Source organism: Passer domesticus, chromosome 1 (assembly GCF_036417665.1).
Source record: "Passer domesticus isolate bPasDom1 chromosome 1, bPasDom1.hap1, whole genome shotgun sequence".
NCBI lineage: Eukaryota > Metazoa > Chordata > Aves > Passeriformes > Passeridae > Passer > Passer domesticus.
In genome coordinates this window covers 66,903,734-66,926,174 of record NC_087474.1, presented here as the reverse complement: position 1 = coordinate 66,926,174, position 22,441 = coordinate 66,903,734, and the positions used below count along the sequence as shown (strand labels likewise).

General features: G+C 37.9%; 1 protein-coding gene across 8 annotated transcripts in view; it reads left to right on the top strand.

Annotated features, from left to right (window-relative positions):
* TPPP (tubulin polymerization promoting protein) overlaps positions 1-22,441 on the top strand; it is a 72,520-nt gene that overhangs the window by 41,408 nt on the left and 8,671 nt on the right. For 5 of the 8 annotated variants that reach the window (XR_010363397.1, XR_010363396.1, XR_010363394.1 and 2 more), the window contains exons 3-5: positions 1,192-1,345; positions 13,177-13,367; positions 14,097-14,147. Coding sequence is in view for 4 of the 8 variants with exons in the window: in XM_064421861.1 (XP_064277931.1) it covers positions 1,192-1,345; positions 13,177-13,367; positions 14,097-14,139 (388 nt within the window). In the remaining 4 variants the exon portion in view is untranslated. Of the gene's footprint in view, positions 1-1,191; positions 1,346-13,176; positions 13,368-14,096; positions 21,932-22,441 lie in introns of those variants that run through there. The other 3 variants (XM_064421875.1, XM_064421850.1, XM_064421854.1) reach the window with 2 other exon arrangements.

Sequence of the window (22,441 nt, the reverse complement as noted above, 5' to 3'; positions counted from 1 at the left end):
TTTAAGATTATATCAGTATAAGTATCAAAACATCTTTTTGAAAATGGTTCTATTTGATCTGCCAAACTTTAGTTCAAAATATATGGCTAAATTTTGGGGTGTAAATTCTTATTCTAAAGATCAGAGAATCTGTAGTTTACTAAAACAGGAAAAGATGTGGTTTGTCTCTGCTGTAATTCGTAAAAATAGTTGTTTTTTGTTTAATGGTGAGTAAACTCACTAATGCTGTTGCTTCATATCTGAATTTTAAAATGAGGAACACTAAAACTAGATTAATATTAGGGAATTGAGTGGAGCAGTGCATACTCTGCAACATTATCTCCTGCCCAAACTGAATATTTTAAAATGCTACAAAATAGACATGCATTAACCTCCTTTTGGGTAAACATATCACTGTAGTGAATGCTTTGTAAGAGTTCTGTCAACTGAAACCTTTGGTGTGATGGACCAAAAAAGATCTGCAGGAATGACAGTGTAAACTGGTGTTTGTAAAGTGGGAATTTCCCATTATCAGAATTTGTACCACACACTTGTACAGCAAAATTTATGAGTTTACCAGGCTACTATATTGTGTTTTCTGCATACCTTTAAATGTTTTTTGAAGATGATGGTCTACAAAGGAAAACAAGTATTGAATTTAAATGTGTTATTTAAAAACTTGTCAGTCTTCAATTGAGGAGGAATTTCAGGATTTTAATGCTTTTCAGTAGTTTGCTTTACACAATAGCAGAATAATTCTTAATTTATTTGTGAACACATGAATAGTGACTTATAAGTAATATGATAAGTTATTCAAAGAGGAATCAAAAGTAGTAAATAAAAAGACTCACCTAACACGCTTCAGGTCTTGTCTTATACATGCAGGCATTATAAGTGATCAACCAAATGAGACTGTATTTAATTTGACGAGCTGCAGGCATTTTGACAGTAAACCCAGTTGCTTTATTTCCTCTTTATTTCTGAATATTCATCAAGGGAAATCTATGAAGTGCTGTCCTACTGATGTACATATAAAAATAAAGTGATATTCCTGGGATATGTTTTTTTTGACATCGTAAATGGGTTGCATGGGCCTTCCTGTTCTGTTGCAGTTGTCTGTTGTTCACTGTGGTAAACTGAAGCCATTCTGCTATTCTTGAAATGCTTTTATGCTCCTTTGTAATTTCTTTCAATTGCTGTGTGTTTCAACAGGGGAAAGTCTGTAAGAACTATTACTTTTGAGCAGTTTAAGGAAGCTCTTCAAGAACTCTCCAAGAAGCGATTTAAAGGCAAAAGTGATGAGGAAGCACTTCAAGAAATGTATAAACTAATTGAAGGAAAAGGCCCAGGTTTAACTGGAGTAACGGTATGTTACTGGTCTAATGGACAGATTGTTTCTACCTGTCCTTTGTCCTATTGCAGTGTTGTTATGTTCACCACTTCCCTCTACAGTCCACAAATCCAATTTCTCTGTGAGCCTGAAGGCAGCAGTTGCAAAGGAGAATGGGAGAAAAGACTATGCAACAACTGAGTATTGCGCTACTGTGTGTTCTTGTGTATTACTGTCATTGCTTCTTCTAGGAATTGTACTAGCATGTTGTAGCACATCAGGAATATTCTGAGCTCTTGTGTATGCTTAGAACAATGAAATGTTCATGAACAGTGGTGTATCCAAATCAAAAAGAGTATAATGACATTGGAGCCACAATAAAAAGTTTTAAGATGTTTTGTGAAATACGAAAAAGCAAAGGCATCTTAAAATACATTTATTTACACCATGTGAATCCCACAACACTGGAAATCTGTGACTAATTATCATGTGGTCCCATCTTTGTTTCTTGTTTGTTCAAAGTCTGTCACAGCTACTATGTTCTTTCTTTTTAATTTTAAAATACTGGTATTAAGCTTTGTATGAGAAAAGGCAGCTATAAAGCATACTGTACATTAGCTTGGTTGTCCTTTTAGATGCCCAGGCTAGGCAAGCATTTATCCAGTATTTTAGGAAATACTGGAGTGTTTACCATCAACTCGAATAGTTCTGTCAGTTTAGTTCATCTGCTTAAAATTTGTGATCCTCCTGAATTTTGCCTGTAAAGCTGTGAATGAAAGCATAATCTTTTCAGAAACTGGTTCTCTACAAATGATCAGCATAAACATAAAGTGAAAAGAACTCTTTTGAGTTGTAAAATAAGTCAGCTTTTTGCAAGATTTTATTTTATTTTATTACTCTTCTACTCTCATTTAAAACAAGTGGTAATTTTGATACGGACTTAAAACTTAAACCTTCCTTTTTGTTCTTCACTTATGTTAATAAATTGGAGTAACTTCTTCATCTGTACAGGGATTCTTCCTTCAAATTGTGTACATTCTTCTAGGCCTCACTTCTGATTCCATTTTTGGTATTTCAGCAGGCATTGAAATGAGCAGTGTCTGCTACTAAGGGAAAAGTCTCATTCTGTGTGGGGTGCATGGATGAGAGAGCTTTGCAGATGCAAAGCAGCATCATATAGGTTCAGCAGAGGTATATGAGTGTGCCAGCAGCAGAGGGGGAGAAGAGCAGAGAGGAATATGAGCCAAAGATGTGAGGCTTGACTGTTCAATATATGCCATTCTGGGGAGAGTTGAAGAAGTTAAGAAAGGGGGATCAGAATATCTTCTTCTGCTACCTGGAAAAGTAAGGGAGAGGAGGCAGAGCATAAAAAGGAGGGAGATTGCAGACTGGGAGTGTGTGTGTGTGTATCTATGTGTGTGTATATAAAACCAAATGTCATGTTTGTTTTCTCATGCTAATTTAGTTCCTGGATGGTGAAAAAGACCCGCAAATTTGGCAATTAAAGATATTAAAATAAATAAATGAATACGTGGCCACGCTCCTTCTGCAACCCAGGAGTGCATATATGAATTCTCTATACAAGCTTTTAATGCTTTGTTTACTTTGGGAAGTTAATATTGTGGAAATTTTAAGTTGTGCTCCTTTCTGTATGGTTACATTAAGCTTTTCTTAAAAGTTCTAAGGTAAGTTAGTCATGCCATGTCGTGTGTGCCCTGCTCTGTAAAACTCTGCTATAGGTCATGTAGATTTGGTTCAGGTCTCAGACAGAAAAGTTTGTGACTACTGACACATTACTCTAAACCTATTAGGGAAGGAGTTGAAAGTATGATTAAGTGAAGCTTGTGGATAATACTTCAGCAGCCTGTGGGAATTTGGTGTCTTAGCTTCTTCTCATTTTCTTCTGTACTGGGTATTCTGGGGAGGTAGTGGGTAGGGGCAGTATGTGGACTAAATGGCAGCCTGGGGTGGGGAAAGCACTCCTTCAGCAGGACAGTTGGAAAGTTGACCTTCACATCAGACAATGAGGATTTTAGTGCATGTTAGGATAGAAGTGATAGAAGATTTTTTTATCTTCTTCTGTTTATTTTTTCTTCTCCTTCAGAATGTCATAGAATTACAAAAATCCCTGCTTGTTGTTGATGTGGTTGAGAAGGCTCAGCAGCCAGACATTGAAACCAAGTGAATTTTAGTCTGCTTTCTAATCTGGGAACAGAACATGTATGATTGACTGTCACACAGGAAGAAGAAGAGGAAAGTCATACAGGTTAATGAAGCCAGTGGCTTTATTAGCTCACTTGGTGGTGATCTCTGAAGAGAATCTACAGTGCAGGTCATGTAACTTTGACAGCTTGTAAACAGACATGTAAATGAAGTCTAGGGCCTTTTAATTGTCCTCATTCCTACACAAAGGTTACAAAGAGCAAAACTGAGGCTCTTTCTTTTCCTGTACCAAGAGCTGTGTGCCATAACAATGCTATATGCATTTTTACACCTCCTGGGGAACAGATCCTTACCTTGATTATTGTTTGCTGTTAAAATAAAACCAGTTGAACTTCAGTGTATATTCATCAGGGTGTTTGACGTAGAAATGCAGAGCAATTTCAAGTGCAAGGAATCTGGGATGATCTCATTCAAACTTCTGCTCACAAGAGGGCTAACTTAAAGCCAGATCAGGTTGTTCAGGGCTCAGTCCAGTGAGATTCACGGTGAGAGGAGTATGGGTGGCAGGGCAGTACAGCAGCAACAGCACTTGAAAAGCTGGATGATGGATGCTCAGGGAGATGTTGATGTGGGCAAGATCATATTCTCACCAAAACATACCTGTTAGGGCAAGAGCAAGGAAGCCAGAGTGAAGCCCACAGAGTGTGGTAAATGAGACAAAACACTTGTTGCTGCAGAAGTGCAAAGAGGCCTAGGAATTCCACTTAAGACTATGTGGATCTGCTTGAAGACTATACAGTGGTAGTCTGAAAAAGCTGCAGGAGATGCTGTCCAGCACATGGACTTCCATTAATATGTAGAAGTCTGCAGAACTGCCCTTAGCACATGAGAGTCTTTGGCTCTATTAGGAAGAAGTCCTATATCCACCTTGAATGCTTCAGAGAGCTCCTGTGTCTTCCCAGAGTTCAGGGCGGTGGTGGCCACTCTTGTGGGAGATGTGCTGTGGTCGAGGTCCTGAGATTCCAGATGGCAGGAGAAGATGAGGAGGAGACTGACGTGGTATTTGTGGAAAACCCAAGCTACACAAGGTGTAGGAGTGACAACTGAAGACCAAGTGGACAGAGATTATTGAGATGGAAAAGGCTGAAAGCTGGTGGCTTTCAAAAATTTACAGATCTGCTCCACCTGCAGTTGCTCAATTTCAGAATACATATAGTATCCTAAGCTCTGGTGAGGATCAACAAGACCCATCAGAGTCAGCTGAGCCTGAATTTAATGTTTACACAAAAAAGGGAAAATGAGTGATAATGTTGACCAGCACTGTCTCACACTGTGGGGACAGACAGCTTCTTTTAAGAATCCTTGGTTGAATGAATCCTTGGCTGGCCACAGATTTGTAGTTATATCAGGCCTTAGCATGAGCTGTTAGTGAAAATCTGGAAAGGAGTTGAGTGAACAGTCACAGAAGATTTTGCCATCCCAAATATCTCATGTGCAATTACACTTCCCTGAATGGGTGACACTATATTCTGGCAACAGTGCTGTACCATGAGTCAGGAGTAATGGGTACCAGTCACAGAACATTACTGGAGACTCTTCTTATGGATGATCAAGACATGTATTTTCCGATCTCACCTGATGTCTCAGGAGTTTCACTGCTTGGTAGGTGCCAGGATCTGGGATTGTTGCAGATGCACGGCCAAGATTTGTCCATCTTCCCCACATGGACTTCTTCTTCCTCTTTCTCTTCCTTGTGGGTACCCAGAGTACTGCTCTGGAGGCAACCCTGACGCATGTAAAGAGGAACTACAGAGCTTTAGTGATGAGGGTGATGGGTAAGGAACTGAGATCTTGTCTTGCCAATCCCAGGAGGAGGAAAGATTGGGTAGAAGTGGACTGCATGGCTTCTCTTGAAGATGGGGCTTTAGCTTCTAGGACCACAGAAATGAGGGCTACTCAGCAGGGATGAAATAAATCTAACAAAGTAGAACAAGAGTATCTTTACAAACTAAGCTTACTGGTCTGCTGAGGAGACTATTAGACTGGGTATGGAAGGTTGCCATAACCTGAAGATGAAAGATCATAAGGGGCAGAGCAGATACGTTTAGGTGACAGGTGTGACAAGAGAGGTTTTTGCCTTTCTATGAATGCAGCAGGACATGGGGTCTGTCTCTAATGCCTGCACACGAAAGCATATAGTATGGGGAAAGCAGGGCAAATTAGTTGTAGAGATGTGATTCACTGGGATTGTGCAGGTGTGTTAACACTTCTCTTCTGACTGGAGTGCTGCACTGTATGAATAGAGGCTCTTGAGGAAATACATGAAAAAATGAGGAAGAGGGATGGTACTCTATGTAAAGGCTTAAGTTAACAGCATCTAGCTTTGGACTAAGTCTCATTAAAGACTGGTTGTAACATTAAAATGAAGAAGGATTCAGCAACACACTCACTGAAAAAAAAAAGTGTTTGTAATATATTTCCTTTTCTGTTTTGTATTCACCACCAACAAGAATGAAAAACTCCTCAGAAGTGTTGGCACACTGTTTTTGTGGGAGGTCATATCAATCAGGCTGCTAGATCCCATGAGGTGGGATCATGCAGTGACTTAAACTGTTGAAATGCTGGAGAACTGGAGTTAAGGGGCTAATCTTAGAAAGGAGAAAAGGGAAGGTTCTCTTGTGGCTGCCTAATAACACCTGATCTGCCCTTATGGCTGGACTTCACATGGTCTTCTCTTGATAGAGCTAGATATGGGTCAGGCGGAATTGACAGATTTATGAGAATTTCTTATGGAAAGTGGTGTCACATATAAGGCACCTTTTTGATGTATTTTATCTAGTTCTGGCTGGACTCCTAATAAATGAGAAGGTTTAGGTACTGTATATAGAATTAGGACTTACAGTGCTATATCATCTGAGTGGCATTACTGGGAACCACTCCATTGAAAGTTCTCACCAGGATTAAATGGTGTTACTTTCTGGCATTATTGAAGTGGAGGTGCTTATTTACGTTTGTGTAGGTGTGTCTGTGCGTGTGGTAAAGCAAAGCAACACGAATGAAATCCAAATTTTATCTGAAGGCTTGATCTCTGTTTCTGACTTTCTGCAGACTTCTAATGCATGTGCATGTATTCCCATGAATTTAAAACCAAAGTAAATACAGTTTTAATATGAAGTTCTAGTACAATGCCCCCCACACCCCCAAAAAGGGCAGACTTTCCCGTTGAATTTTTTTTCCATGTTACAGTAATTTTTTGTTTCTTATTTTTACAAAGGTTGTGGATATTACCAGCAGATTGATAATTTCAAAACCTTGCTGAGCCTGTGAATGTTGGTGCTGATTCTGCAGGCTCCCAGACCATTTTAATTGCATAAAGAAATCTCCATGGCAACTTATTCTAGGAGGGTGTGCTGTTAGATAGTGAAGTTTTATGGTGGAAGGAGCAAATGTTGGAAAGCATTAAGTTTCAGCGAGGAAAGCTGACTGCAGCTGACAGTGTAGCCAGGAGTACTGTGGCCAAGGTGTTGCATCCTTCTGGTGAGGAGTAAGAGGAGCAGCTCACCTACTGCCTGTCGCGAGTGTTTTGGCAGTGCAGGCACTCGCAACACTGATTGCTGAAGAGACTCAGTCAGTCCCTGAGGCAGGCAGGGACTGTTTCTGTACTCTCTGGACATTTTTAATTCAGGAAGGAAAACCAGCCAGAAAACCCAACTGCAGGGTTTTGCATCATTAAGTTTCTGCCTAAGCTGTGGAGCAGCTTTAAATCAAGCCCAAATCTTTGTCAGCGATGGCAAGCGGTGGAAAATACCTTGAGGCAAAGTTGTTTCAGTGGAGCCAAGAGTTCATTGTGAAAGCGAGGGCACTCGGTGTCTGTTGGGAAGGTGTGATATTCCTGAAGGTCAGTAGGTTTTCTTGGTGCTTTTCCTTCCCAGGAACTGGTTGTGGAGAGCCTTTTGGGAATGGTGCCATGCTGTGTGCAGAGCTGCCCAGCACAGAGTTCCCGCAAGCTTGCCAGGGGCTGTGGTGCTGCAGGAGTGAGCCCTGTGCAGCTGCAGGAGTGTGGTGCTGCACTGCCCTGCTCGTGGAGCCCTTTGCACTGTGCTGGGTGCAAAGCTTTTGTGACTTTTGCTTGGGTTTTGAACTGTGAGCTTTGAGGAGGGGATGGTAATGTGTGCTGACAGAAAATGAGGAACACTACCTTGGCAGCACTGAATTGTCTTTCCTCTTCTTTGCCTCAGCTTTGTTCTGGAAGGAAAAGCGTTGAAAGTGTGGGAAATCTTCCAGTCTCGCACTGTTACCTTACTTTCATGGTTGAGGCTTCATGTGATGCTTCTAGCCTTTTGACACAAGAGTTAATTTTATGGGGTCTTTTGAGTCCATAAAATTCATACAATTTTCCTGCCACAAACAAGCCAAGCCAGTGCAGCTGCAGAGCTTTCACTTCATATATTTTTCTTTGGCAAATTGCTATATACTTCTGTACTACAGTAGACAAAATACATGTTATTGACTTCTGTGCTCTCATTTCCTTTTTACTGTAGTTCATTTCAGTATCCTAAGGGCTGATAATGCATTTCTGGAACTAATTCAAATTCTTGACAATAATGAAATGGATTGTATTGCTTCCTCTGTAAATTGGTCTTTGATTCATTAGTTATCTTTAGGTAGCAGGCAAAATCTGTAAGTTTGCAGCGTTGACTTTCTCAAGAGGGGGGAAGGGAGGAATGTGGCTTTTGTTAAGGTTTCCAGAGTTTAAAGACAATAGCTTTCACTTCCTGTCTGGTAAGAGGGCTGCTTCAGAAAGAAGTTGGACTATTGGTAATAGGGAATTTAGATGAGATGTAGAACTTTTTTGGCTTTTTTACTTACCTGCAGTGTGGTAAGACCCTGGCATAAGTTATCCATGGAGGCTGTGGGACTTCTGAGGTGTTCAGGACTTAACTGGAGAAGTTTCTATATAAGCCTCTTTGAGCCTTGCTGTGAGCAGGGCCTTATGCTAGATAAAGACTCATATTCAAAGGTTCTTTCCAACCTAAATTGTTCTGTGACTTAGTCATTTTAAGTTTTGATAATCCTCAGGGACAGAGAATCCCCCACTCTTTCCAGGTTTGCCCAACCACAGTGGTGAAAAATTCTCACATGTCTATTTGGAATTTCGTATCTTCCAAATCATGTCCATTATTGTTTACTTCTAAACTGTCTCTGTTTCTAATATAACCACTCTCTTGAAGACAGGAATAAGATTTGTTTCTCCTTTTTTAATTCTGAGTCTTTATAAACACATTCCCATCATCTTTTCCATGTATGTCACATGCTCCAAACCCCTTGCTATCTTAGCAGCACTTCTTTGTAGACATTAACACAAAGTGAGGAAAAATACTGAATTTTGAAGAAAAAATGCCAAAAAATTAGTAAACTCAATTTGGAACACTAAATGATTATGTTTGATTCTGTTGTGCTAAGTAAAACTTTCTTCCTAAGACAAAGGTTTTTTTAAATAAAAAATAGAAGTTCACGCGCACCTTCTGTGATATGCAAACTTTGTGGTTAACTGTATGTGCAAATAAGAGACGGAAAATGAAGGCTTCTGTGGTCCCAGAGAAAAAAAAATGAGGAGGTTGGCCCCAAGGAATTTATTGCCTTTAGAATAATGTAAATAGAGAGATTATATAACTTACTCTAGATAGTAAACAGTTCAAGAATACAGAATTGCTGTATGACATGGCAGAATCATTTTTATGTGATTCACTGTGAAAAAGAAGGGAGAGACTAACTTGCTATTGTGGAAACAGTTCACATCCAGCCCTTTGTGCTCTTCACTACATTTCTTCCTACATTTTTCTTCACTTAAGAAGGATGGTCAGCTTTCTCCCCCACCCCCTACTTTTTTTCTTTGCCGCCCCATACCCTTGTGCAGTAATGAGCAGATGGGTTGTAGAGAATGAGCTCACGGCCACCCTTTCTATTAGTTTTGCCTTTTGCTCAATAGCCAATTTAATCTGCATAGTTGGTTTTGTTCAGAAACAAAAAAAACCATTTTGATAAGAACAGTTGGTTGCACATTCAGTTTATAAAGGCTGTTCACTAAAAATAAGTCATCAGCTCATAGAGGAATCTTTATGATAAACTTTTCAGGTTAAGACACTGAAAGTAATGGTACAGCTAGTCCTAGAAATCATATCCAAGCACATGAAGGAGAAGAAAGTCATCAGGAGTAATCAGCATGGTTGATCACCAAGGGAGGGTTGTACTTGACTGACCTGTAAACCTCTACAATTAAATTACTACCCAAGTAGACAGGGGAAGAAGAGAGTAGTACAGTGTCTACCCCTTGCTTCAGTAAGGCCTTTGATGTGGTCTCTTACAAGAGTCTCACAGCCCCTCAAGCTGCAGTAGCTGGATGGGCAGACATTGAAGTGGATTGAAAACAGGCTGCATCGTTGGGCCCTGAGGGTGTTGATGAACAGTGCAAAGTCTAGTTGGAGGCTGGAAAACAGTGGTGTACCCCAGGGGTACACCACAGTCGAGTCCTGTTTAACATTTTCATTAATCATCTTCATGGTCGGGTGTGGTATACTTTCAGTGAGTTTACTGATGACACAGAGCTGGAGGAGTGCCTGATTGGTCATCCCGATGGGATGGTTGCCATCCAGAGGGACCTCACAGGCTGGAGATCTGGGCTGACAGGAACTTCAGCAAGCAGTGCGAAGTCCTGCAACTGGTGAGGAAGAGCCCCATTCACCAGTACGTGCAGGGGGCTATGCAGATGGAAAAGAGATTGGTTGAAATGGACACCAAGCTGAACATGAACCGAAGAGGTGTTCTTGCTGTATGGAATGTTACTGGTATCTCAGCTGCATTAGAAGTATTGCCAAGCAAACATGATGTTCCTTCCCCTCTGCTCAGCACTGCTGAAATCTCATCTGAAGTCCTGCATTCAGTTCTAAGCTCCCTGGAGAAGACTGATAAACTACTGGAGAGAGTCCAGAAAAGGACCATAAAGGTGATTGAGGGACTGGAGCATATATCCTGTGAGGAAAGGCTGAGAGAGCTGGGACTGTGTAACATGGAGAAGAGAAGGCTCAAGGGTGAATGCCATATCCATGTATATAAATACCTGAAGATAGGGTGCAGTGATGATGAAGCAAGGCTTTTTTTCAGTAGTGCTCAGTAACATGACTTTTCTATGATTCTGTGATATATAGTACCACTAGCTGCTTGTGGTTGAGGAGCCCAGGATGGGTATGAAGTTGTTGTATATTCTGTTCTGTATTTACAAAGACTTTTTTGAATGAAAGCATCTTAGCACAACCTTAAAAATGTTCACCCCACCTTAAAAAAAGGAATATTTTCTTTTTAATGTACACATCTTCATCACAACAAAGAAGGAAAAGGAGAAATAAGGTGTTCTGCATATCCTTATAGAAGCATCTCATCTCTGATCTTTTATATAGATACATCACTTCAGGGAGTGAGAACATAACGTGCAGGGAATTAACATTGCTTGGATTTTGTGTTGTTGGAAACAAGGTGAGTCTCCCATTTTATAGGAATTTTGCCAAGAGCAAATCAACAGGATTTCAATTGTAATAATCTGTCATATGTGGGAAGGGGCACATCAGTGACTCAACATACAACTTAGGAGAAGGCTGAAGTTTTTACTCAGTAAAAAAAAATCTAGAGAAAAAATGTTTGCCTTGCAGCTACTGCCTTTAATGTTCATTTCACTTATTATGACTCCTGTGATGCAGGAAGCATTCTGATCCATCTTGGGATGAAAGACCACCTGATGTGGGATCATTGTTGCTCTTGCCCGGGATTTGTGCTGTTCCATGTGCTGTGGTTTTAGGTTTTGCTTAATTGTTTTTTGGGACAAAAATATAATATTTTTTAACCTGCCAAGCTGTTGCCCATCCTCAGTTTTCTTTGTTGGTTAGAAACATGTCTACATATTAATAGGAAGGGGAAGGGCTTGTGTGGCATGCTGCTGTCTTGTAAAGATGCGCCTTGTAAGTCATGTGTGTTGAGGTCTTATCAGAATGCAGGTGTCTTGATATAAACACCACATTTCTGAAGTTTACCACTGGGAATAGTTTTCTGGGAACATCCTGTATTGTTGACATGACCCATTCTATTAGTCCTTGTTTTACTGTTTCTTCTTCCCTGTTAATATGTATGCATTTCCATCTATTCATGTAAGTTTTATGTACGTTACTAGTATTTAGTACGTTACTAAATACATTGCTGTACAAAAATTCTCATATGTTTTTATTGTAGTTTGTGTATTGAGGAAAAGTTCATACATTTCATGCCACACCTTTGAAACAGAGGAGCAGAAGCTGCAGTCTTTCTTTTTTAAATAGTGATTAAGTTTACCATTAGAAATTTTCAGAATAGCAATCTGTCCTGAGAATGAACTAGGTAAAGGAAAGGGCAGTCAACTAGAGTTTCTGAGACTTCTCTGTGGATGTGATGGTAGACAGTATATGCAAGTGTAGACAAAATTGATTTTCTGTCAAGTAATGGTTTTTAAATACAAGGAAGGCAATTATGATTTAAGTTTAATTAACTCCATATTGAATATATTGCCCTTGTCTTGCATTTGGAGTTTTTCTTGTTAAATGGTGCTACCAGGTCAATGTGAGCAAGTAAACAGCATATATTAGACCAATACTTCTTCCTAAGTATCGTCTTGATACCTGTTTTTTCAGTATAGAAACTATACCACCTCTGTGAATAGTACTCTTAAGACTACAATACAGAAGTCCCTAAAGGTTATTTAGTAATGCTATTTTGAGCAAAGAATGCTCCAGTGGTCATTTACTTTCAGATAGTGACAGGTGGTGCACATAAAAAAGTGCCCAGTTTTAGCGCTCTTTGTTTACTTTAGCTCAAAAGTCTAGTGTGTTTTTTCTTCACCTGACTCTAAATAAATAAATAAAATTAAAAGATAATTAATTAATAGAAATAAATAAAATTATACAATATACATTGAAGGATCAAAGAGGCTGCTCCTAGTCCAAGCACAGAGATTATCATGCTTCTATATTGTTATGTGAAATATTTTTTTTTTTGTTTCTATAGTCAATTTTTTTTTTGTCCCAGTGACAACAAAACTGATTTTTGAAGAGCCTGATATGACTCAGTGGAAGAAAAGTCTTTGTTCAGTGCCATTTCATAGACTGCTAATTTCCTAATATTAGACGTTACTTTCAGTCCTTCCAGTTTGTTACTTCTCTCATGAATCCTAGAATTTAGAATTAAATTATCTTTTGAAGTAATGAATTCTGGTTGTATTGGAATACTTTTTCTATATTGGTGGAGCCAGGCTTTTATACTTTCATGTTGACATAATGGATTTTGAACACGGTTCAAAATGTGAAATCAAGATGAAACTACTTTGTATCATTGGTGCATAGAACTTGATTATTAATTAAAAGTATCTCATACTGAAAGTCTCTTCCAAAAGGTTTTGACATAATTTGTGCTATTTCCTTTTCTGCTATATTATTATTGTCATTGTATGTAATGGCAAGAAACAAACATCTTTTGTATGCTATTTCTGGGAACGAGTAGGTATTTGCATAGTCTTTGTCATTAGCAAATATTTAAATATTGGTAGCATGTAAAAATATCTGTATTAAGAATAGCTGATTTCTGATGTGTCTTTTTTGTTTTGTTTCTTTTTTTTTTTTTCCCAATAGAAAACTGTTGCATCTCCAACTGTTTCACGCCTTACAGATACTTCAAAATTCACGGGTTCTCACAAAGAGAGGTTTGATGCCAGCGGGAAAGGAAAAGGCAGAGCTGGCCGAGAAGATCTGGTGGATAACTCAGGATATGTATCTGGTTATAAGCATGCAGGCACATACGATCATAAAGTACAAGGAAACAAGTAAGGCTGAGGGTTTACAACACAGAGGGGAATAGAGTATATATTTGTAAGGATGATGTTATGAATCCCACATGTTTCAGTTATTGTGAATGTTGAGACTATGTTGTCAAGAAGTTGTCTTCAGGAACTGGAACTGATTTCAACATCTGCTGAGCTACTTGCAGCACAATGCCACTTCATTACATTCCTCATGCATATATTGGCAAAAATAAATAAATATGTAGGTATAAAAAATACATTATTTTGTTGAGCTTTAGGGAGAAAAAACCCAAACCAACAAACAACAAAGCCAAAGTCAAGAGAAGTTATACCACACTTTGTCAATTCAAGCAAAATATCTCCAACATTCCTTGGTGTTCAGTTGCCCTGATGATGTCAAAGAGAATCTCTTGAAAAGAGGATCTTTTGTAGCAGTCTTTCTGAAGAATATCCCATGACTTATGCAGTTTAATTTGACTGTTGTTTTAGGGTTTTTTTAAATGTCTTATATGGGATCTAGCACTTTTCTTAAAACATTCAACAATAAACTATTGGGAAGTAAGTGGTAGTAGTATACTAGGTTCTAACCTGTGATTGTCATATACCACTCATTGGAAAACTGAAAAAAAAAAGCTATTTCTAGGACAAGATAGTCTCTAAACTATTTTGTGTCAACAGAAAGAGTTGGAAAATACCTGCTCTTACTTTCCTCCTGTCTGTACTTTGTGCTTGTTCTTTTGTGTACTGTAGCATGGTTCTGACTGGCTGGATTTGGATGGAGCTATTGTACTAACTTGAGAGGTGAGGAACAAGACATTACTAAGAAAGTATAGTTAAGGATTTTCACAGTCTGTTTTCAAGTTTGCACTGCCTCACATTGGAAGTGAAGGGGGCATTAAGCTAATAATGCTTTAAAATATTGTTTATGACTTAACACTGCCAATCAGATTCCTATTAAATGAACATTGTTTTGCACATATGTTGACACATAGTCCCTTTAAGCTCTAACATATGTGAGGAAAGCTTATGGCCCCTTGGAGTAAGGACATTCACAATTAATACCTATGTAATTAGGTGCAATTTTCCCACCCAAAAAAAAAAAAAAAACCCCAAATCATTATAACTGGGATACATTTCATGGTAGATTCATTTGAATCCAAGGGATTTGATTATCTGTTCACTTTTGCTACCAGACTTGGGAGTAATAGTATTGCTGGGGATGGCTTTCCAATGTTACCAGGAGAACCAGTCCCACAGGTTTAAGGTACAGGCAGCTGAGTGTGACCTAGCTGGGGTCCAGAATGCCAAAAGAAATTAATTGGAATAAAAATAATTTCTTTTTAATATTGGTTGAAAAGGAGAGAAAAGGTCGTTCCAATTTTCTGCAAGAGGTGAACAAGTACCTTGATGTATTACTCTGTTTCCCTAAAGTTATGAAAGCGCTAGGGTGTTCAGTATTCAAAACCAGCTCTTAGCAGTTCTGCCTTGCTTTCTTTCAAAAAGAGCTCGTGCCCTGATTTTCATGCTAAACTCTTAATAAAGGTTAATAGATGTATTGCTCTCCCTCCACCCATACCAGCATCCCACTGAGAGTACATAAATGTGGGTGAGCTGTCATATGCCTTGCAGGTGAACAGTCTGTATTTGGCCAATGTATGGAAAGGGAGCACTGATTTTCAGCCCTTAAACTGTTCATGTTTTGTTTTGCTGACACTGTGTGGTAGCCTGTCCTGTAACTTTGTTTTCAGTGACCCCTTGAGCCCATACATCAGCTTAAAACAAAAACAACAATAGCAAACAAAAGGCAAGGGCTTCCTTGTGGACTTGGACATCCTTTTGTTTGTTTTAATTCATTTTGATGTTTGTTTTTAACTGGAAGGGAAATTTGCCAAAACACAGAACATGCTCCTATAAAGATTTAAATTGCTTTTCCCATGGATGGCTTTGGATACCTGTGAAGAGTTTAGGTGTATGTAAAGATGCTCAGGATGCAAAGTGTTCAGCTTTGTGAACCCTTTCCAAGAATTACCCAGTGTTCTTGAAGAGTGAAAGGTTATCCACTGCTGTGTTGCACTGGGGACCTGTCATACTCCAAAGCAGAAAACAGGATACTTGATACCAACAGTGGCTAAATTATTCTGGCATGGTAGTAAGCTGTCTAAATGTAAAGAGCCCTCTTTGTCACTGGAGCCTGTGCACTACATGGCTCCAGTGTAGTCCTGGTTTCTTTTAATGAATAAAAAGGCTGAGCCTACAGCCCTTGATGAATCCTTCCGCTGAGTTACATGCAAAATCAGTCCCTGTTTTTCCTTTTGACTTTAAGACTTGACTAATAACTCACTGCTAACTGAAAAGTTCTGGACCCAGCCTCACTAAAGGGTGAAGTCCAGCCTACTGCAGAGTCCAGGAGCACACTGTTGACCTGGGCGTTTGTTGCTAGCTATTGTCATTACATTGGGTGACACTTTGCTTTTAGGTACACAAAACACAGGCTTTCTCAGGTGCCCAAATACAGATTCTGTAATGCCAGAATGTTTCCGTACAGGAGGAGTGATTGGTTAGGAAGATTTTAAGATATTATTAGGTTTTAAGCTCTTGATTCAAAGTGAGAGAGAGATCAGCACACTCATAAAAAGGCATGCAAGGGAATGCAAGTGCAGACAGATCCAAGCTAACACTGTCTAGAAATTGAGTTATAAGAGGCTGATGGAACAAGCAGAGGTTCTGCCAGAGTTGGCATTGCTTGTGCAGTATAAAATCCCTGTCATGAACCAAAGCACTTTATTTGTACCTGATTCAAAATTTGTAATTCTTTCAATGGCATAGTAAGCTTGGGATCAGAACCTGAGAAGATGGTTCAGATGGCAGTATTTTATTTTGAAGAACACACTTCTTTTTTTTCTTTATTTCTACAGTCTGATAGTTTTAAACCTCAAAGTGACACATTAAGTCATTCTGATGTGACAGTTAAAAAGTTGTTGCTGGGATGATAGTACTTAGTAAAGGTTTTTCTCTTACTATGCTTGGTGTGAAAGATAATGGTTATGAATAAAAGCATCTTATGCAGCTGTGTATTAGGGTTTCATTACCTACTTAAGCTCTTACTATTCCACTAATATTGGTAGGAAATTAAAAGCCTGAATACTTGCTTGATTATTAGCTCTTAAGTTCCAGGCCTGCTTGGGAATGAGGCAAAGTACATTTTCTTACTCATCTGCTATTCCCTCAATTCTCAGGACAGTAAGTACAGCTTATACCTCAAAGATGACAGGAAGGGATAGCTGAGGACGTGCCTGCCCCATTTTCAGCCCTTAGGGTGTTGTTGAGCATATTCCCTTCCAATGCACCATGCTGCAGACTGTAACTAAATGTCATGTCTGAAGAAAGGACATGGGAACCTAATAAGGTTTACTGTCCTCTCATTTTTGGGGGGCATCTTAATTGATTCCATCTAAATTTTCAGCTTAATTTTCAGCATCTTCCACTACATAGCACTGTCTTACGTGACATCTTCTATAAAACCCTGTTGTTCCTAGCTATCTTTGTTTTCACTACTACAGTAGATGCTACCAAAAGAAATGTGATCAGAAAGTCAGATAGCTTTTAGAAATAACTGCCTTAAAGAACAGACTCAAATTTCATTTAAATACTGTGGCAGTACACAGTCCTTACCTGTGTTTCTACTGAAGCCTAACCTGACCATTAAAAACTGACAAGACTGAGGGCAAGAAACTAAAATCCTTACTGAGGCAAATGAATAGTCATTACAAATAATTTTCTAAAAATAACATCATTTTTAAGTAAAATATGTAGCAGTCAAAAGGGATTTTTGTATTAGGACTTGTTTACTTATTCTGTTTAGTCACGCCATGAGCTTTAGTTGAGAGTTTTGCTGAGAGTTTTACAACCATTAGTATGGAAATATCAAAACCAAAAATTATTGTCCTGCTCTTTGTGGTTATTAAAGCCATCACAACAGCATTACTGAGAAGCAGGCATTAAAAAACACACATAGTTTCATGGGTCTTATATGAACAGTTGTAATTAATTGTAGTCAAATATTTGGAATCCCAAGGGAAATGTTGAGTATTAGACTATAACCAAAATTTAGCCCCTATTTTTAAAAACTATAATACTTCTTACCTCCTTTTCATTTAGGGAAGGGAAAGGGAGATTTGAAAACTACTTAAGTGTCACAGATTGTGTTTTTCATCAGCTTAGAGATTGTCTTTCAAAGATGTTTTGAATTGAAGTATGTATTTTACTGACCTCACGTAAACTAAAAATTCTGACAAATTATGAAGTCTGACAATTTTTCAGCATTATACAAAGCTTTGTTCACAAAGCACCATCACTTTGTTCATGAAGTCATCCTTCTTTTCCCCTCTGTTGGCTCAATTAATATTTTTATAGTAGCTGGAATAAAGCAGAACAAAAAGGCAAATGACTACTATGGGTTTGACTTGCAAGTGATAGGTATCCCAGCCATCTGTAACCATCTGTAGAGAAAATCCTCATGTATATTCCTCCAAAACCAAAACTTTAAAGTTGTAATTGATAGGTTTTTTCCTTAAGACTTTTCATAGTTATGAAATGAATTTTAATTCTTTGTGCCTGCATGTATGATAGTCAAAACATAACCCTGCCTTCAGGTTTGCATGTATTCTGGGGGCACATGCCTGTCATCTGTGACTAAGAATTCTCGTTTGTACTGGCCAAGAGCAAACCTTCTACCTTCATGATAGAGCAGATGTAATGTTGCACTGGTATATGTCCTCTTAACTGACTTGCATATGTGCCAAAATAACTACACCTTTGTGTATGTTGTTTGTAGTGTGAATATTATGTTCTTGGCTTGTTACTTAGTTGGTATTACATAATGTAATGCACAAGACTTGTGTAGGTTTGTGTGTGTGTAGACATGCTCTTTGGATCCAGCTTAAGTAATTAAACTGTATAAATGTTGATGAAAAACTTAAATCTTATTAGGGCCAAGCTCTAGTCCTGCAGCCAGTGCTATTCAGCTTGGCTGGTTGAGGGTGTTGTCGTTCTCCCTTCATACCATAAAGGTAAGATCTAAGGAGGCTTTTATGGTTTTACCTGTCCACCCTGTTCTGAGAGAGCTCACTCTTCAGCAATTCTAACATACTTAGTGTGACAAGAGGAGTTTCTGCATGGTGAGGAAGTAGGAGAGAGAGAAAGAGCAAGCAAGCTTTCCTCTGAGTGCTCTTCAGGAACCATGTAAAACTATGCTCTGCATGGGCTCTTTGCCCCAGCTTTGTGAAGCAAGGTGACACTCACTGCGTAAACACAGAGTTGTTCATCATCTGTTAGTAAGTGTAAAGCTGTGGTACAGTGAGAAGGGAACAGGGAACAGGAGTGTCATACATTGCCTATGGACTCAAGTGTTGCTTGAACCTTTATATGATTAAATACCAAAAGCATAATGACAGCTCTTAAACTTGTGTGAAATTCTTAAAGTCTGGAGTACCTCAAATTAATACATGTGTACCTCCTGTATTTGGAGTGTTTGCCCATAAAACAACATTTAACATTCAGTTGCTCATTTTGTGCAACCCCAAAGTGGCCATTTGGCTTACTTAATATTACAGTCAGGGTTGTTCTTTTCAAGTCTTCAGAATCCTAGAACTACTAAGAAACCTATAGTAGTTGCATTCATGCTGGCTCATTAAACTCAAAGCCAATGCTTTGAATGACATCCCAGCTAAGAATAATGCTTCTAGGAGTAAAAGAATACTGCAGATAGAACCTCCATGTCTTAATTGTCCAAGTAATTTATTCTTGCAGGGAAAAATATCTGTTAATCTATTTGGTATTTTTTTCATGTTTTTCAGTATATTAACCTTGGTATATTGCTTTAAAAACCCTATGGAGAAGGTGGATTTCAAAACAAGTTTAAGATACAACTCTTGACTTTGTTGTCAGAAAACACTTGAATTGGCTTATTTCATTCAAACTAATTGATCATCCACTCAGGGTAGACTTTGGCAAGAATAAGCCTGATCATAAACAAAAGGGGGGGAAATCAAGCCTCTTGGCTGAGCATTCTTGACACACATTTTCAGTTCTGGTAGTCTGAAACAATTTTTTTTTAAAGAAGTTATCTTTTGTATTCATGCACATGCACACCGGCACAGCTTGGGGACATGGATCTACATGAGGGCAAAACTACAGAAGAGACTTTTTTTTTCCCTTTAAACCTTGCATTTAGAAATTGACATTGAAATGCCCAACTGACTAACCTGGTGTGGAAAAATGATAAGTTACTACCATATTCCATTGCAGCTAAATAGCCAGGGAATTAATTTTCAATTACATATATAAAGCATGTCTTTTTTGTGAGATACTCTAAAACTTACGGCACTGTGCTGAGTTTTGATGTAAACATTTGCAAAGACCTCAATGATAATGCTCGTGTTAATTTGCCCTTACCTCCAATTATCTTTATGCAAAGTTTTTCTACAACTTTGCACATTTTTCAGAATGCATCAGAAACATGAGTAAAGTTACATTCTACTAAATTAAAAATGTGGCCCTAAAAATACACTCAGTTCATCCATCTTTGCATTCTGATCAGGAGCTACATTATAGATGAACAACAAAATAAGAAAAAAAGATGGCACTATGAATCCCCACAGTGGTAAATTATTTTAAGTTCCAGTTTACATCAGATGAGTTTCTGTATACTTTCATTTGCTCAAATGCTATTTTTAAACAAAGTAATTAAATAATGTGAAATAATGCAGCCTGGGCTCTGTTAAATAGGGTTCTATTAATGCAACTGAAATGCTGTGTATGTCTGTAATATTCAAGCTAAATATGTACTAGATCTTTACAAAGGCTTTGTGTAAAGTCAGTTAACCTACAAACTGATGTCCTGTATAAAATCGTGTTGGCAAGCTACTTTTGTTAGCACTGTAGTGTATGAAAAGGTAAGATCATAGGCAAAAACAAGTTATAGGGTGCAAAAAAGTGTTTGTTTTTAATCTTTATGCTGGGTTCAAAATATATCAGCTTTGGCAAATTCTTGCAGCAGGGAAATTTTTTTGTATAATGCTTATAAAACAAAGTAATTTGTCTTTACATTCTATAAAGCAGAGAAATTGTCAATGTTGGATAAGTATATTGAAGTTTATTCTTAGCAAGGTGTGATGTTTCACAGATTTAAATATTAGAGGAGAAATATATATTTATACAGAAGTATAATTTTTGAATGAGATTGATTTTGTTCAGTCATGAACGATTTATTTATCCACATTATGCTTTATTCCTTTGCTAGCATGTTTATCACTCCATGCTGTTCCAAAATCCATTTCTAATTTGATTTAGATGTTTTGATTCGTCATTTGCTCAAATCTGGATGTGCATGCTGTCAGGACCTGATCATAAAGGGTGAAGGCAAAACTTTGTTTTGTCTTTGATTACCTAGAGCACTAATTAAAATTTAAGAATTAAGCAGTTGGGATATGGAGATAGGTCTTGACATAGTCTTCCTTGGAGCACTGTACACTATGATAAAAACCTTCAGTGAAGCTTACTAGTTTTTGTTCTTCTTTTCATTTGTCTTTCATCAACCAGGAAGCTGCTATGTGCTAATAATTACCTGCAATATTTAAAATTGCAGGCATTGCAAACATTAACATGCAGCTGTACTAGCCTACTGTGTTCACTGTGAAGTTTTCAACATGGTAAAAAATTTTACATGATCATTTAACCTTACAAGTTTACTTTTTCTCACCAATTTAACACTGAATCTTCTTTTCATTATTGCAAATTGACAACTTGAACATTTCTAAATCTTAAGTATAGTAGAAAAACATGTCCTAAGCAAAGATTTTTAACCGCTTGATGAAGGGGGCCAGGCACCATCCAGTGCAAAGCACACTGGGCAAAATCTTATCTCCACTGCAGCCAGTTGCAAAATTCTAGCTGGTGTTGGCAAAAATAGAACCACCATTACCAAGGGGTTAATATGCATAGTAACCATGGCAAGATATTATGGGGGAGCACAACAGTGATTCTCTTATTTCCATGTCTTTGTTTCTGTTAATTTAAAACTACTACTCTTCAATCTTTAAAATAAGTAAAAGAAACTTGAAGGGGGGATCATATACTACTAGTTTGTACTAGGTTTTTTTCAGGAAAAGGAAACAAATTTATATATACATATATATATATATATGCAATATATTTTTACACTGTTTATTAATGCTAGAAAGTATTAAATGTATCACTTTATCTGTGTGAATGTTAAAGTAATGACAATGTTACAGATGTTTTAAACCTTTTGAAGTTGTCTTGTTAAATTCTAAACCCACATTAACAATGGAAAAACTACTTTGTCTGCAACATTATTGTTGATGTTTTAGGGGAAAAGTTCAAGTGCAGCAGTTGTTTTGATTAGCACTGTAAAAGCTTGGCTTGACAAGTTACAGTGAAATCCATATTTTAAACACTATTTTGTTAAAGCATAGCTTCTCCTAAAGTACATTACTGCTGTTGACTGACTGTATAAAATTGTATTTTTAGTTGGTAAAGTGATCAATAAATGTGTTACTACATCAGTTCTGGAATTTATTGAGTAAATGGTATTTGCTGATAAACTTTGTAAGCAACACTTATTTTACAGTTTAGATGTTAATTTAGTTGCTGATGAATTTATAAATTACATGAAAATACTCTCTGAAAATTAAGCTGTCTGGTTCTGAGCAGAATTGATTTATTCTTTACCATTTATTTGCCTAGTTTGAATAATGACTAAAGCTGGCCATTAATATTCTGAGGATTCTTGTATGATGCTTGAATAGCCATTATAATGGTAATCCACGAAATGAGATCTGTCTGGGATGAAGCCATTTATTCTTAACTAGCTACCTTAGATTGATCTTCAGTGCAAAAGCCTGAGTTACTTCTCTGAGCTTAAGTGGTGTTGAAAATACTTTACTTGTAAAGAAAGAAAGTAATTTGCTACATAGAACATTGTTTCAATAATGTTGCATCCAAAAGCAAATATGGACCTTCTGTTTGTAAAAAAAAATATCACTCAGCTTTCTAGTAGCAAAAATACAACGATT